The following is an 18,415-nucleotide window of genomic DNA, read 5'->3' on the forward strand; positions in this document are numbered from 1 at the left end:
CTTCACTAAAAAGGTTAATGATAACCAGATACTCAACACAATTAACATTAGCAATCAGGGGAAAGGAATGCAAGACAAAGGAGGGAAAGAACAGTTAAAGAATATTTAGGTAAGCTAGATGTTTTCAAGTCAGCAGGAACTGATTAAATTCATCCTAGGGTACTTAAGGAACTAACTGAAGCAATCTCAGGGCATTAACAATTATCTTTGAGAATTCCTGGAGAACAGGAGAGGTCCCAGAAGAAGAGTGAGCAAAGTACCTATATTTAAAACGGGGAACAAGGAGAACCCTGGGAATTATTGACCAGTCAGCCTAACTTCCATACCTAGAAAGATACTGAAGCAAATTATTAAGCAATCAATTTGAAAGCACCTGGAGGATAATAAGGTTATAAGGAATGTCATAAACTCTTTGTCTCCTAGTGCCCAGCTGGAAACATTTTGCAAGAGAGGGTCTGAAACAATAAAAAGAAGGGACAAACTCCTCAAGGCTCCCACCTCTCTCTGCCTATCGCATTCACTGCACCTGAAATGACAAAAGAAGCATCTGTTGGACACTAGGGGAGGGGTCCTGACCTACAGGGTTTGGTCAGTAAGACTGCTGAAAGCTTGTGGTGATACAATGTGCTTGAATCTGACACAGTTTAAATTAGGGATTAGTAAACATTTTATCTTTATTTTTCTTGTAACCATTTCTGACATTTATGCCTGTTACTTAAACTCACTTAAAATCTCTCGTTTTTACTGTTTTATTTAATCCAGTGTGTTCAAGATGAAATGTCTAGGTAACTCTATTTGGGGTGACAAGTTGTCATATTATTCCCTTAATGGAATAACGAACTCAGGAGATTTGTACTGTCAAGGAGAGGGCTGGACAGCACAGGATTTATGTTTCTAGGGGAAAGTCTGAGATTACGGGTGTGTTGGGGTCACCCAGCCAAATAGCCAAGGCTGGTGAGAGCTAGAGTATAACCCAAGTATGGCTGGCAGGCTGCAGTTACATAGACACTAGGGTGTGACTTGTATGCTGGAAGGCTCTCTGTTAAGTGGTCCAGGTGGGAGCTACTTCAGCAAGGCGCTGTAAGGCACCCAAGGTTGCACGGCAGGGTTGACACAGCTGCTCATTAGTCTGGATTGTACCTGGTACGTCACAGTGGGTGCACAACTAGTTGAAAGACCGTACTCAGAGTAGTTATCAGTGGTTTGTCAATTTGGGAGGGCGTATCTAGTGGAGTTCTGCAGGGCTCAGTCCTGGATCCAGTATTATTCAATATGTTCATTAATGACTTGGATAATGGAGTAAAGAATATGCTTATAGAATCTGGAGACGACACCAAGCTGGGAGGGGTTGCAAGCACTTTGGAGGACAGGTTTAAAATTCAAAATGACCTTGACAAACTGGAGATTTGGTCTGAATTCAACAAGATGAAATTCAAAAAAGACAAGTGAAAAGCACTTCACTTAAGAAGGAAAAAGCAAATGAACTACTACAAAATGGGAAATAACTGTCTAGGTGCTAATCCGCTGAAAAGGATCTGGGGGTTATAGTGGACCACAAACTGAATATGAGCTGTCAGTGTGCTGCAGCTGCAAAAGAGGCCAATATGATTTTTGGGTGTATTAACAGAAGGGTTGTATGTAAGACATGAGGGGTAATTGTCCCGCTCTACTCAGCAGTGGTGAAGCCCCACCTGGAGTAGTGTCCAATTCTGGGAACCACAAATTAGGAAAGATGTGGACAAATTGGAAAGAGTCCAGAGGAGAGTAACAAAAATGATAAAAAAGTTTGAAAACCTGATTTATGAGGAAAGCTTTAAAAAACTGAACATGTTTAGTCTTGAGAAACAAAGACTGAGGGGGTAAGCAATCACAGTCTTCCAATATGCTACAGTCTGCTATAAAGAGGATGTTGCTCAATTGAAGGTAGGACAAGAAATAATGGACTTAATCTGCAGCATGGGAGATTTAGGTTAGAGATTAGAAAAAGCATTCTAACTATAAGGATAGTTAAGCTCTGGAATAGGCTTCCAAAGGAGGTCATGATGTCCCACTCATTCAAAACTTTTAAAAACAAGTTAGACAAACACCTGGCAGGGATTGTCTAGGTTTACTTGGTCCTGCCACAGTGCAGGGGACTAGACTTGATGACTTCTCGAGGTCCCTTCCAGCCCTACATTTCTATGATTCCATGCCTGGCTGCAAATGTGCTATGGGCTAGGCACAGTAAGTTTAAATCCAGGAAAAAGTGTGCCCACAGCTGGTAACTAAAAGAGTTAGGATCTCTACCCAAAAGATACAGCACTTTATCAATAATGGAAAGAACTTTGATGTAAGGACAGATCAGATTCAAATATGAAGATCAAAGGATGATTTCTAGAACAGTGTTTCTAGGTTGGTAGTGATCCCCTGGGAGAGAACATGAAAGATGCTCAGGGTTCTTGCAATGCATTGAAATTATGCTCTAAAACAAAGAAAATTTCACTCCTCTCACATCCTTACCCTTTAAGGTGACTATTCTCTGTCAAGCTTTCAAAACAAAACACACAAATTATTGTTACTACTGATACTCATCTTGCATTTACTTAAAAAAAAAAAAGTAAGAGGGGGTTGCAAAAACTTCTGACTTCAAATAAGGGGCTGCCAACCTAAAATGATGGAGAAACACTGACTTAGATTATTAGACTGCCGGGGAAAAGGAGACTGTTTGTTTTCTGCTTTTCAATCCTTGCTTCCAAAGGTCTGGGCCTCCCTTCTGACATAGCTACATTTATAACAAATGGACACACCTTTTTGTGCACCAAATTTATTAGAGGTTCCTTTTTCGTATTTCGTGGTATCTTTTCTGCACCCTTCATACATTGTCTCTCTTAGACTGTAAATTCTTCATGCAAAGACTAGGTTTTGGTATGAGTTTGTACAGTGCCTACTATGTGGTCCCAATCTTGGTCATGGCCTGTGGTTGCTACCGCATTAAAAGTATTAAATAATATATGCAAAGTAGTTCCACAATGTTATTGAAGGCAGGCTGTGTGAATTAAAAGACAAAGCAGATTCTGTCCAAGGCCTACTATTGTATATTTATACAGACGGGAAAAATGTTTACGGTTTTCATGATAATGAGCCTATTATGCACAACAGAAATATTTCTTCATATGTACTGCAGTGTTTCCAGCTGGCCTGGATGGTCAAGACTAGGTTTTCACCCTATACTATACATTTGATAGTCCACTTATCTCCTTTCACAGGTGCTCAGTTTAATGTAGCGTTCATACTGTTTCAAAGAAGAACATAGCATAAAAGTCTGTGGAATTTTATAATAGATGATATTATGTTTATACACCCAATAGTCCATTTTTTTTAATGTGTTTTCCTTCTTGTGGTATTTTGTTTCCCACCTACTTATGGGTCAGGACTTTAACTACATAATGTTCTTCACACCTTCACAAACCTCCCTCATTTTCATTGCAATTCTTGAGTTTCTCCGATGCTCTTCAGAGACTGTTTGAAAACATGGCATTGACTAATGTCTGCTTTTTTTTGCTGTTTGAAGAAGCAAGGGTTTTTTTGTCCTTCCTCCATGTGAATTAATTATTTTCTTTTCCTGCTCTTTGAGAAGTAGCTGAATTATCCCTTATGTCCCATATCTCACAATTCATCTTTTCTACTAGAAAAGTAAACATTTTGTAAAATGATTGGCCGACAAAAGGTGTAGCCTCTTTGGCTGATGTTTTTTGGAGCATGTGGCTTTTTTCTTTGAACAGCTGTGAACACTGACATTTCAAGTAAATATTTTTTTCTAGCTATCTCCAATCATACCATGAGTAATATAGTCAGGTTTTTTTTTAGCCAAACATTGCTCTGCTTTCTCCTTTGGAAAAAAAATATTTCTTTGCCAAGGCGTGAGTAAAGGGTGATTTCATATTTATATAAGGAATTAAATTAATAAAAAGGTTGTAAAAATGAAAAGGGCAAGAGGATTGGGAGGGGTTTTATCACACAACTTACATAATGTTACATTGAGATTGATGATTAATCAAGACCCTTATACAAGAATATTGGTGATAGAAGATAACTAGAATATGCAATTAAAGCCATATATAGGTTACATATTAATACTATACTCAAAGTGTAAATTACCTTCCAGGATTAAGCTTGTCATTTAAACAGAAAAAGGGTGTTGTGATTAAGACATGCTGCTACTAGTTCTGCTCTCCTTAAAGGACAGTCCAAGGCTTTCCTTGTAGCTTTGTGCCCTTTAAACTAAGGTGTCTACGAACTTGGTATGGATATTTACCTTTAGAAAAATCTAACATAGGTTTCAAAGCAAATAATCGTGCTATTACTTTGCAAAAGTGTGTTCTGATTTGTTGGATCAAAGACACTTGTAACCTCACCTCAATTCCTCTTCATTGATTAATGCCAATGAGAAAACTGATGCACACAAATGTGGTCTGGGACTTCTGCAATACTGGGCAACTCCTTCTAAGCCAGACAAATAAGGTTGTAGGGAACAGTCTTGTAAAATCAGTAGTGAAACCATTTGCAATGTATTCCTGACTCTTCATCATCAAAGGAAGAGCCCATGTGAGTAGTGACCCTCTCAGATTGTTTTCTGTAACAAGAAGCTATAAGTATTAGACTCAAGGAAAGATCCTTCAACTGAACTGAACTGTTTGGATTCTAACAGGGTGGAATAACGGAACGAGAAGATGGCGATTCCCAGAGTCATTCTGGGTAGTCCTGAGAGACTTCTGGGAAACTGGCAGATTACTACATCTCTGCTACCATTTGGAATTATAGACTATGACTCACCTATACATATATTTTACCCGCTTCAAACTCTCATTTCCTTTTCTTAGCTAATAAACCTATAGTTAATTTACTATAGAATTAGCTACCATCATTGTCTTTGGTGTAAAATCTAGGGTACCAACTGATCTGGGATAAGTGACTGGTCTCTTGGGACTGGGAGCAACCTGAATGTGGTGTAATTTTTTATATAAATGACCTTTTATCACAAAGTCCTGTTTTCTGGGTGGGAAGACAGACTGGAGAGTCTAAGGGGATTGTTTGTGACTCCATGGTAAGACTGGTATAGTGATTCAGGAGTTCACATTTGTTAGTGACTTGGTAAAATCTAATTATAGAAGACACCACCAGTTTAGGTTATCTGCCCTTTTTTCTGATAGTCTCCCAGAAGGTAGGTGCTCACAGACGTGAGCCACTCCAGACAGCATGACATTGCCCACTCTTGGTGACTAGTCTCCAACTCTGAGTGGAACCAATTGGCCCAGCTCTACCAGTTCCAGTGGGGACTATGTGAGGAGATTAAGGATGAGCTAGCCTGTGGAGGCCTTCATCAACCTTGTCATCCACACTGACAATAGGCTCAGCAAGCAATGTGAGGAAAAGAAGGGGTCTGTGCCACTATCTGACCAGTGACCCTCAATACCAATCTCAACCCAGACTCTGAACCCATGCAGCAGGATAGTGCCTTCCGCCATGTGACCCCTGAGGAAAAACGGCACCGTCACAGCTTGTGTTTCTACTGTGGAGATTCAGCCACACTTTTGGAAATTGTCCACCCCAAGCTCTAGCACAACACAGTTCAGGAAGCAATCACACCCAGGCCTGGTAAAAGGAGTTGGCCTGGATAAGCCTGACATAATGTCCCTCCCCGCCATTCCTCGCTGAGGCATGCCGCAGGCCTGGTGAATCCAAGTCTGCCTCCAGCTACCAGGGGAGCCTTACCAAATTCTGCCACAGCGGGCACTCGTGGATTCCAGGCAGTGGACAACTTCATAGATGCTGATACAGCCTAAGCCCTGGGTATTCCAGTTCAACCAAAGACTGTCCCCAACCCAGTGGAAACTATATATGGCTCACTCCTGTCATTTGGGCTAGTGACACAGGAGACAGTGGCGTGAAGTTGCCATTTGGGACCATCGGGAGCTTCTTCCCCATAATCCTGGTCATTTCACTGCTGCTGGCTCATGATCCTTTGGGATGAACACCAAGTTAGCTTCTGCTCCAAGTTTTTCAAGCAAGTCTGCCTACACACACTGCCTGACAAACCCCAGAACCAAGACATACCCTCCACCAGATCCTGGCTGTGGGTCAGTGAAATACCATCAGAGTTGACTCCAGCACTGCCACAAGTACAGCAACTATGGTGATGTCTTCGAGAAGTATGCTGACACCCTACTACCACACCAGGATTATGACTACCCGATCGAGCTGCACCCGGGAGCCAAGGTGCCATTCAGCCATATTGACGCGATGTTGGAACCTCAGACAGCTGCCCTGTGTTCCTCTCTCCAAGAGAATTTGCCCAAAGGTTTCATATGGCCATCTGCCTCTCTCGCTGGGGCCCCAGTTCTGTTTGTTAAAAAGAAAGATGGAACCCAGCACCTATGCATGTATTACCAAAACCTAAACCAGGTTACCCCCAGGAATCAGTGCCCCCTTCCACTCATCCTGGAACTACTGGACCATGTATTTATAAAACTCAACCTGCAAGGGCCTATAACCTGGTTCAGATCTGAGCCAGGGATGAGTGGAAGACAGCTTTTTCAAACCCAGAATGGCCCCTGGTAATGCCATTTGGCTTCACAAATGCCCCAGAAACATTCCAGCAAATCATAAATGAGGTCTTCTATGACATCCTAACCCAGTATATCATAGTCTACCTTGATGATATCCTCATCTTTTCCGAGGATCCCGAACAACGCACCCAGCATGTTCGGTCAGTCCTGGAACGGCTCCATCAACATGGCCTTTAGGCAAAGCTGGAAAAGTCCATGGAATGGCCTCCAAATGGACCCCAAGAAGGCAGAGGTGGTTCAGACCTGGGTAGCCCCCCCCAAAACATCAAGAAGCTACAACACTTCCTGGGGTTTGCTTTTATAGAATCTTCATCTCTGAGTTTTCAGGTCATATCACCCCCTGACAGTGCTTCCCCACAAAAACATCACCTTCACTGGTTCCCATAGGCCCAACAAGCACTGGACTGGCTCAAGATTACCTTTACCAGAGCCCCAATTCTGGTCCATCCCAACTCAGCATGACCCTTGATCACTGAAACTGATGCCTCTAATGTGGCAATTGGGGCCATACTCTCAAAGATGTGGTCCACAAAAGCACCTCCACCTTTGTGCCTACTATTCACAGAAGCTCACTCCAGCCAAACAGAATTAAGAAATTCTAGATGAGGAGCTTTTAACCATTAAAGCAGCTTTTGAAGAGTGGCAGCCCTAACTGGAGGGTGCTCAGTACCAGTACAGGTATACACGGATCATAAAAACTTTGAATATCTCCACTGAGCCAAAGCACTGAACGAGAGGCAGATTTGCTGGGCCCTGTTCTTCACATACTTCAATTCATCATCACATCCCACCTGGGGCCCAGAACAAGACTGTTGTTACCTTGTCCCAAATAGGGGAATATCTTGCCAGCCAGAAACACGCCTCCTTCCTTCCCCAAATAACATTCTTATGTCCTGGAACTTCCTAAATGCCATGATTCCCCAAGACCTCATGTTACCAATCTGCTCAGCTACAGAGAAGGAGCTTCCTCCCAAAGGGGTCGAGACAGCAAGCCAGGTCCAGGATGGCTTGCTCTATGTCAAGTGCCGCTTGTATGCCCCACCAGCCACCCAGTTAGAGGTACTAAGGCTCTGTCATTACTCACTATTAGCAGGCCATCTGGGGCACTTCAAGACCCTCCATTTGTCGACCCACTCCTTCTGTTGGCCCTCAATGTGAACAAAATCCACTCATATGTTGATTCCTGTGAGATATGCACCTACATCAAGACGCCATACTCGAAACAGCTCGGCGCCCTAATGCCTTCCAAGACCCTATCTAGTCCCTGAGCAGCCATTACCCTGAACTTCATGGTCAAGCTCCCCATGTCTAGCAGACAAACTGTAGTCTTGGCTATGCTTGACCAGTTGATAAAAGTGGCCCACTTCATCTCCACTGCACACCTGCCCTCTGCAGAAGAAACGGCTCAGCTCCTGGTGACTCATGTCATCCATCTCCATGGACTCCCAGAGCGAGTCACAACTGATCAGGGTCTGCAGTTTGTGTCACTATTTTGGCGCAAAACCCTATGATTGCTCTGGGTCTGCACTTACACATCCACCACCTAACACCAACAGATGGTTAGTCTGAACAAGCAAATCAAATGTTAGAACAATATTTATTCTGGTGGAGATTTGTGAAGCAGCACAACCGATCAAGCCTCCTACCCCAAGCAGAGTTTGCTAACAACACTGACCAGTGACCATGAAGCTTCAGTTACCCACATCCCACAAAATACCCCCAGTGTTTTATATATCTTTGCTAAAACCCTACATTAACAACACGTTTGCTCACCTGGCTCAACCATTGCCCACTCTGGTGTGGATCCACGGACACAATGAATGTAAGGGCTATGAGATATAGGACTTAAAAATTATATGTGGTTCCCTCTAGGAACCTCACAGACTGGGAGGGCTATTGTCACAATATGTGATCCTAGGAGTTTGCATCCCAAATCATCTCCCTGACCTTGTGGCAGCCTTACATGCTGTTCATCCAGACAAACCTAGGTTGGCTATCGGAGGGCACCCCAGGAAGAGATAACATAAGGCCCTTTGAGTCTAGAACACAGACCTGCAGACCTGCCATGCAGCTAACATCTTCATGCTGCTACCCAGAAGCCACTGCAACCAGCTTGTGCTCCACTGCCCATAACCTGCTATGGACACAAACCATGGGAAGTCCCACCTGAAGGGGACTAACAGGCAGCATCCTCATGGCTCCTCATTGGCTCCCCACCCACATAAACCCAAGAGGCATTCCAGGAAAATTTCAGGCAACACCACGAATCTCCTACAGTTGTCATGACTATCCTGCTCCTGAACTCCTGGCTTCAACCTTGGCTTGATTTGTACTTTGCTTCCTGACCCAGATCCTGAAATCTCACTCAGACTCTTACCCTTGGAATGAACCCTGGACTGGAACCTTGGTCCCGACTGCCCTTCTTAAGATCCTGACATCTGCAGGCCCTGAGGTTTTGCTTGGTACTAACATCACTACTAATGGAAAAACTCCTGGACTGCCTCACGCATGCTAACATGTTCTCTCGTAGGAGTTCTGAAAGGTGGAGAATCTGGAAACAGGAGGCATGCTCCACAGATTCTAGTAGGACTATGGTAATGGCACAGGACCACAGCCATGACTGCTCCAACAGTCCCTGTCTCTGGACATCTGGTGGGTACCAGGGTATTGGAACTCTCTTGATGAAGGATAAGGGAAGTGACACCTACTGTCACAGGAGCGAGGGGCATAAGAGCCTACATCAGGCTCTGAGGAGGACCCTGAGTCACACAACCACGGTGGTATTGTGCCAGTGGTGCCAAGGTCCGGGGATGTCGCTCTGGAGATATCAGTACCAGGACTTCATGTCGGGTATACCCTGGACATCCATTGGTACCAGTCAACCTGTCTCCTGTACCATCAGGGAGTCCAATACCAAGATGCAGAGTATGTCCCAGGATGCTGCATAGGTCTCTGGCATTGTCAATACCAAAAGCTTTTCCTGGTGCTGCTGTTCTTGCATGGAAGTCAGTACCATAGCAGGGGTCAGTCTCATTGACCTGGGCACCAGAGTCAACAAATGCTTGATGAGAAAAGGTCTGTACCGTGCAGTGTCTTTTCGCAGAATATGTCCTCCCGCCCTCTCAAGCTGGTGGACAATAGTGAGGACCTCGATCGTCTAGTGGAGCTACGTCTTGGCTCCTTTGAGGATTCTGCCCTCATGTGCTTCTTTCTTGGCACTGGTTAAGGGGATCAGTGCTGGCGTTCAGAAAAAAAATTCCAGAGGGGCATTCCTTACCTGAGCGGGAAAGTTCACAAGGGAGATGCCGGGTGGCCTCCATGAGGATGTGGCGCAGTCTCCCTTTTGCTGTTTGGTCTGTCCAGGTCTTAAAGACTCTACAAATCTGCATCAATCTGTAACACAGACTGATGGTCCCTAAACTGTGGGGCATCCCCCCCAGGGGGGGATGGAGGAAAGTTCAGGGGGGCCCAGGCCAGCCACCAACAGGGGCAGGGAGGGAGTGCCACTCAGCCCTGCTCTGCCCCCAGCCCAGCTCCACTCAGTGTCCAGCCCATCTCCAGCCCCTGCTGTTGCTCCACTCTGCCCCCAGCCACAGTTCCACTCCACCCCCTCTTCCACCTCCAGCCCAGTTCTGTCCTCATTCCCTTTCCATCCCCAGCCCAGGTCCACTATAGCCCCAGCTCGTTCCCCATCTCCAGTTCAGCCCCCAGCACCACCTTCAAGTTCCTCTGCTAAGCCAACTGTGCAGTAATGGGGGGGTGGGAAAGAGCACGGATAGATTCATTACTGTTGGGCCAGGGGGAGGGTAACCGAAAGTTTAGGTATCACTGCTCTAACATAATCTTCACCGAGACTGTTTAGGCAGGTGGAACGAGGGTCGCTCACCAGCATAGATTTTTTATTATTATTATTTGCAGCCAGCACAAGGCTTAAAGCCTAGAGACTTAGGCATATGCGGTACCAGCTATCAGCACCTTGAACATAAAAGAGGGGACCAATCCTCCAAAACAAGCAAGAAAATAACAAACATGTATACTAATCTAATGAATGCCACAAACTATTTACCATAGGGAAGATAATTTTTTGGGAGGGGGGACAGAAGGAAGAAGAGAGGGAGAAAAACAACTTCCAGTAGCAAGAGGATACTTCCCATGCTTGGTAGTCAGAGTGTAAGATGGAACTGAGGGAGGCATGGGGCACCTCTGCTGCCCAAGGGCCTAAAGTGCAGAGACCACCACCAACACCGTGACGCGTATTGCTAAAGGAAAAAAAACACTGACTTAAACCTGAAGTGGAATGGACATGTGCAATCACAGGAAGCAGAAATTATTATTTTGAACTGGGAATGAGAACGAAGGAGGTGGACAGCAGTTGTACTGTAAAACCAGTTACATATTCTTTGAGCTGAAAACTGGCTTGTAAAATATCCGTCTTAAGTGTTTTTTCCTTACAAATTTTAAAATAATCTGTGACATTAAACACTGCAAAGAAACTACTGATTTAAGAAGTTTATTGCATTACAAATAAAAATAATTGTTGTTCACATTTACAAAGAATATTTAACAAACAAGATACTATTGGAAAACTGGATTTTGAACATGAGGAATAATCTCTGCATTAAGCAAAACTACTAACAGCATCAAGACTCTCAACTGTAGACTGTTTTGTGGATTTTAAGGTAGACTTAGCATTCTCTAAACACCAACAATTCACTAAAATCAATATATATATTTGTGTGTGTGTGTGTGTGTGTGTGTGTAATTAAGCATCAGGTCCTTTAGTTAACTGGTTGAGCAAAATGCCTTTAATACATACAGATACTCGTTTACACAGGTTCTTAGAATTAAGGAGTGACTTTTCAAGACAATCTATCCTACAATTGTTCGGTATTTTACTAAATTGCTTAGTAATGATTTCTTACTAACTTACTGATTTCATAACTTTTCTTCATTTCCTTTTGTCCTGCATCCCCTCCCCCCAAATTAATTTTATAATAACTTCTCTCTCTTTATCATAGCATTCAGGATTTCTTTCAAGTTTTGCAATTCCCAATAGTTTTGAAACTGAATCAAAGAAATACACGAGCCTTTGTGATGGAGGTGGAAAAACTGTGTGACCCCTTTTAGTAAATCAGATACAAATACTACATACTAAATGACCCCAGTACGCATCTCAATATCAAAGAAAGAAATCATTCCCAATAGAACCATCCTGGAAAGTAAAGACTTCCCAACTTTTTGATCTTCCAGCATATTCAAGAAAGCAACTACCAGATGCTGGTCTATTTCTTAAAAAGACTTCTTCGTTATTTGCAGCTGTTCTCTATTCACTTGTTAGTCTATTTTACTAGTGAATTAATATATAGCCAATTCCTTACAGTTGTTTAGTTCAGGATCCAAGAGAATGTAGTATTAAATTAAGGGAAAATGCCAGATTTCTGCCAACGGACTTAAAAAAAAAAAAAAAAAAAAAAAGTATGATGAGATGCTGAATAAATTAACACAGGTAAATAGGGAAGGAGGGAAATTTCTGTTCCAGCTGTTAGAATATTTAATTCTTTGGCTATAGTTAAAAATAAAATTTAGAAACTGGAAAGTGAACAATTAAATATTATGCAAGATTAGCACAAAAGAAACTAAGTGAATTTTAGTGACATGAAGAAAATACTGAAAATGATGGGATTGAGGGCAACCCTCAAATGTCACTGCTGTATTGAAAAAGGAGAGCAGATTCTCAAGTATAAAAGACAACCATTTTAAATTACAAGGATTTAGTAGAAACACTGAAGCAAAGTAAAGGCAATCATAAATCATGTTCACAGGTAGGACTGTGGAATTCACTTAGACTTATTGAGGAGAGAGCATTTCACCAGAATGTAGGGATCAAGCTATGTGTAGGAATGCCACCTTAGGACCTCAGAGTGAAACAGCTTCCTTTCCTTCCCTCCACATGATGTACTGAGGGAACAGCCCAGACCCACAAAGGGACTTAGGTGTTGCAACTCTTAACTTTTAAAAGCCTAACCACCCAGTGGAATCCAGAAACTCTGGGTTAAGTACCTCGATCACTATACAACACATGGGGAGACAGGAATCTGACACTAGCACCACAAAGCCAGCATAGTAGGTGGGGAGCTATCTAAACTAGCCAATACCAGATACCAAGAAGGGTGTCCTAAGCGCCACACTTCTGGATTTAGACACCTAATTCCCTGAGGATAGAGGGAGGCACCTCTCTCTGCTTGGAATCCACAGACAGGAATCCTTTCCTCGAGTCAGGAGCCTAAGCAGCTTCTTGCAAGAACAGCAGCAATGGATGCCTAACTCCTTACAAAATGGCACCTAATGAGTTTAGGGGCCTAGAGGAAGAGCAGTGCCTAAATCTGGGTCTTAAGCACCTACATTCCTTTACAGATCCATGCCTAAATGCATTTCAACATAGAACTTGGAATCAAACAGATAAGCCTGTGTTTGGAAAGGTACCACTGAAGATTATTTTTTGTTTTAGATCACACTTAAAACTGGCAAAAGCTCCGTTATGAAGTAGGAGCCAAAGTCATACTTTCAAACATGCCTTTGGCATTTAGGAGCCAAAGTGTCATTGAAAGTCAATAGCAGATCAGGACCCACAAAAGGAGTTAGGCATTGAAATGCTGAGTGTCACAGCATCAACCTTCAAGTCACCAAGAAAAATCACCACCACCTCATCCTCACCACCTTCCTCATCCTGATTTTGTATTGGACTCGATCTGACAGCAGCCTCTGGGCGTACCTACCCAATCAGGCCTTGAACACAACTTAGATGACTAAACGCCTGTCTTTTTGTTGTTTGTGAATCACTCTGGAGCTTAGGTGAGAGACGGGCATCCCGATGCCTAGAGGGAGAAAGCAGTGCACATGCCCAGAGGCAGAAACTTTTAGACACCTTGGGAACTTTCACCCTGAAAAACTTGGGCAGAGAATTTAGGCAGTATCCATAACCTACAACACTTGGAAGCGGTTTTGGGGGTTGCAGGGGAGCCAAAACAGGGACTTCAGTGCTTAAGTACTTTCATGGATTACCACCCTTCATTCCCAAGTCACTTAGGAGTCTTAAAATCTTTTATCCCTCAATTTATTGAGAACAGATTGATGTTTTACTGAAGAAACTTCTAAAGAAACTAAGTAGCCACAGTGTGAGAGCAAAGTATTGTTACAGATCAAAACTTGCTAGGAGAGGAAACAGAGTAGGAATAAATGTTTTCATCATGGCAATAATGAATAGTAGGGGCTTAAAAGTTCCAAGTTAGGTCTCACATTGTTTAAGATATTTATTAATGATCTGGAAGGGTGTGTGCACGCAGTAAAGTTGCAGAATTTGCAGATGACAAAGTTATTTAAGTCAAGTGCAGAGTAGACTGTGAGGAACTTCAGAGAAACCCAAGTACATTGGGTGAATGGACAATACTATAGCAAATTAAGTTCAATGTTGATAAATGCAAAGCATATTAGACACAAATTTAAACTTTACAGGTTTCAGAGTAGCAGCCGTGTTAGTCTGTATTCGCAAAAAGAAAAGGAGTACTTGTGGCACCTTAGAGACTAACAAATTTATTAGAGCATAAGCTTTCGTGAGCTACAGCTCACTTCATCGGATGCATCTTTGTTAGTCTCTAAGGTGCCACAAGTACTCCTTTTCTTTTTAAACTTTACAGGGATCTAAGTTGGTTGTATCAACACAGAAACGGTACATGGGCATAACCAATTGAAAATGCTAGATCAGTGATCTTTTCACACCATCCTCTTGCTGATCTGTCTGCTATAGGGAAATATATAGGCAGGAGATGAATGACAATAGTGATAAAATAATCCTGTCATCAAAATATTATTCATACACAGGGTGATGCTTAAGTGTCAGATACAACATTCAAATATAGTATAGTAAATTGAGGGGTTGATCCTTGGAATAGTCCAAAAATATTGTGCATATTATCTAATGTTCCTGAACGATTTAAAATGTTTATATTAACTGAGAAGTTTTTTTTAATACCTTTCCAGAGTTTTAACCAGAGGAAGTTTTTCGCTGTACTGACAAAAATTCATTTGATAAACAAAGAATACACGGCACTTTCCATAATGGTAACTTAGCTCTGTGCTGGTTATTTGCACTCCATTATCACGCGCTGGTTCGCCAGCTGTGCATGAAAACAAGGCATCAGCTCCTGCCAGTCACCCCATCGGGCAGAAGGAGCATTTGTCCCGCAGCGCGCTGCCCGGCACCACCCTCCTCCCCGGCCACCCCTCGCTGAGCGACGCTGCCGCCCCAGGAACTCCGCTAACCGCTCACCCTCCGCTCTCCCCGACACGCTCCTCCCGCCCCAGGAGTTTGGGCCTCGGGCTAACAGCGCTGCGCAGCCACAGCGGCAGGGCCCGCTGCGTGGGGGGTACCCCAAGGGCTCCCTCGCCGCTCTGCGGCGTCTGAGACCCGGGACCCCCGGCCGGCAGGGTCACTCAGACACACTTACTGCGCGAGGCCCGGACAGGGGCTGCAGGAGCCGCCATCCCGGCTCGGTCCGCCTCCGCCAGCAGCACAGCGGGACCCACAGCCTCCAGCAGCTAGGGGGGGAGGAGGGGAGGGAACCGAATGTCAGGCAGGGCAGCACACGCCGCGTCCCCCCCGCAACCCGGATGGTCTCCGCTCCCGCCTCGCGTGCCCGCAATCCCCCCCGCCCCCCAACAGCTTACACTCCAGATGCGCATGCGCAGCATTCCTAACTGTCCCCTCGCCGCCAGGGGAGCGCCCCCCCGCCCCCTTTTGAATCACCGCGCACGCGCGGTAGTGCTGCTCTCCCGAGGCCCTGCCCGGAGAGTTGAAAGCGATTGCGCTCGCTGCCAAGGGCCCCGGCTCGGGAGGCGCTGCTGAGCCAGAGCTGGGCGCCCGGCAGGGTCACCGTCCAGGCTCTGTGGGCAGCCGCCCTGCCCCTGCCCCTGCCCCTCCCTGAACTCAGGGGCTGCTTTCTTCGCCGCCGCTGAGCTTTCAGAGTCCGCTTCAGCTTCTCCACTTGGGCCTGGGCCTGGCCTAGCATCTCCTGCCCCAGGGAGGAAGCGTTACAGCGGTTTAACCAAACCAGGCGTCCCGCCGACGTACTGGTACAGCGCCACTCTTGCTCGATTTGCTTCGGTTTAGGGCAGATGTAGGCCCCAGTCCCGCCCTGCCCGTGCATCGCCCTATTGGCCTCAAGGGCGCTAAGTGTGCCTGGCCCCAAGGGTTTGCAGGATCTGGGCCCAAGCTGTGCAGATTTAATATATCGGCTTATTGGTGTGACCTCAAGAAGTTTTTGTTTAGCAATATGTTTGCTCTTACGTTTTATTGAGGAGGTCCGCAACTCTACTCTTGTAAAGGTACCTACATGCAGTTTATTCACACATACAACCATCTTACCTTCTGCAAAAAACATCACAACTCTCATAGGTTACTGCGAAGTATTGCCTCCAAAATGACATAGTCATGTAATGGTTCAAAAACAGTTTTACAGTTCTGAAATCTGAGTAATTTTCTGACTTTGTGACTAACTCACATGATCATCAAAATGTACGTGCACATTTAATATTTCCTGTAGTAATCAGGTTGACTTGTATATAATGTGCATATTGTTATTCCAGTTCTCTTTCCTATGGTACTTGTCTCACCGTAGATTGGGTACACCTCAGAGCCAGGACTCTCTTTTTTGAGTATTTGGAAAATGCCTGGCACATAGGCACTACAATAATTAATTCAAGTAATGACATCTATATAGAACACATCACCAGACATCAGCAATACCAGGAGGGATGAGCTGGAGTGCTGATGAGAAGCGCAGTCACGAAAGTAACTGAAATACTTTCCTCATGGATTGTATTTTCTAAATGGACAACCTACCTAATTCTCAGTTACTGAGGGACTATCTCTCCTCATTGAAATATTTTGCTTTCCACAACCAAATCTCTGTACAACTTTTCATGAGTGATGTACTCAAGTATTTGGATTCTAATATCTAAACTGTATTGTTAAATCTATTCACCTAAATTTGGGTTATTGCTGATTATATACTCTGTATCATATGACTTTTAAAAATGCACTTTGTATTTGTGGATAATCTAATCTAAGCACTATACCCAGATATATAGACACTCTTTTCTCAACCTATGTATTATATGATTTTTTTAACATTAGCTTTAATAGAAAGCAAAAGCATCTTATGATCAGTGGTTTAGCAACAAAACTAAAAACTGGTATCAGTTAAAAAGTTTATAGCACATTGTGTTATGTTTATGATTTATTTGCACAGAAAGAAATTTTCTCTTCTTAATAGCTACATATAACCCCCATCAAGTAGAATGAGAGTCACTTGCATGTAACCAAGAGACAATTAACTCCTGTATTAAGAGACCCTTATATTACTATTTGGGTAACTGGAAAAAGTGTGATATGAACAAAACCCGATAATAATGTTTAAAGAAAGAAATGCCCCATAATCCATCTTTGCCTTAATAATTAAACTAACCTCCATAGCCATCATCTGGGATTCTTCATTGAAATTCATGTTTGCAGCAATGAATACCTGGGTGTCACAAGAAATACAGGAATTATTAGTTATATTATAATCAGATGTACACATTTAATGCTTATGCACTGGTCATACAACAGACTCCACGAAGGACACTTCTGCACCCATGTGGACCCTATTAACTTAAAGTGACACGTTAAAATATTTAACACTTCAAAAAACAGTTTTATGATTTTGAAAACTGAGTAATTTCCTCTATTTGTAGTCAATTCACAAGACCTTCAAAATATATCTGCAAGTTTATTTAATAATTCCCTATCAAAGTGAATCAAATTGACAAATATAAATTGTATACAGGTTGCCTATTGTTGTAAATCATATATAAACTGCCCATTGTTAGTCCATATAGAGTCTATTGCAAGATTGGCATCCCTTTCTTCTCACTCTTAGCTGGGTTCACTTTGCATTTCACTCTTGCCAAATCTGAAATTTACAGATGTGTCTAAAGCTTTGTCTACATGATGAAGTTGTTTAACTCAAACTGTTTAGAAAATGATTTAGCTAAAGAGGTGCAACCTCCTTGTGTGGTAACTACTATTTTGGTTTAAGAGCTCCTAATATCCATTCACTTTATGTCAGCAAGGAATCAATTTCAGCTAAATCTGTTTAAGGCACTCTTAAACCCAAATGAGAACTCAGATTATATGGTTGCAAGCTGTATTTTGCTCCATTTCTGCATAATCCTCAACCCCAGATCAGAGATTAATTCCCTCCATAGTAGCTCAGAACACATTACTGCTAAGCATAATGACATAACTGAAAATTGCAACTTCTTTGCACCACTCACATGAAATATATTTCAAGGCCTACTAATATTACGTTGAAAAGTTATAGCATTTGAATATATAGCACATAAATATCACTTTAGAAAACCAAATTAAAATAGTCCTGTGTGTAGGCAAAAGTGACCAGGGAATATTTTATATAAAAAGGTCCTTATCATAACTGTTCTAATATTTCTTGAAATTAGTTGCCATAGCAGATGTCTTTAAAAAAGTATAATGCATAATTGAATGCCTTTATCTATACTAGAATACAAGAGATTCAAAGTTGTTCAGTAGCATAATTGTCTAGACAATTTAAAGCTGAAAACAGAAATACACTGGAGTATCACTAACTGCACTTTTAAAATTAAATTATCTTGAGAATCCTTTATAAAAAGTCACTTTGAGGATTTCTCTTTCTTACATTTCTCTCTCTAATGAAAAATGGAGAATGTGGGGA

At 43.1% G+C, this 18,415-nt stretch overlaps 1 protein-coding gene across 6 annotated transcripts in view; it reads right to left on the reverse strand.

The window, feature by feature from the left end:
- The window catches only part of CC2D2A (coiled-coil and C2 domain containing 2A), a 136,379-nt gene extending 121,002 nt beyond the window's left edge, over positions 1–15,377 (reverse strand). For 2 of the 6 annotated variants that reach the window (XM_043514124.1, XM_043514123.1), the window contains exons 1-2: positions 15,330–15,359; positions 15,110–15,200 (exon numbers count right to left, since the gene is read on the reverse strand). In XM_043514124.1, coding sequence (XP_043370059.1) covers positions 15,110–15,200; positions 15,330–15,353 — 115 coding nt within the window. In that variant the 5' untranslated portion in view covers positions 15,354–15,359. The other 4 variants (XM_038398469.2, XM_038398472.2, XM_038398470.1 and 1 more) reach the window with 4 other exon arrangements.
- Between the last annotated feature and the right edge of the window lie 3,038 nt (positions 15,378–18,415).

Source organism: Dermochelys coriacea, chromosome 4 (genome assembly GCF_009764565.3).
Source record: "Dermochelys coriacea isolate rDerCor1 chromosome 4, rDerCor1.pri.v4, whole genome shotgun sequence".
Taxonomy (NCBI): Eukaryota; Metazoa; Chordata; order Testudines; family Dermochelyidae; genus Dermochelys; species Dermochelys coriacea.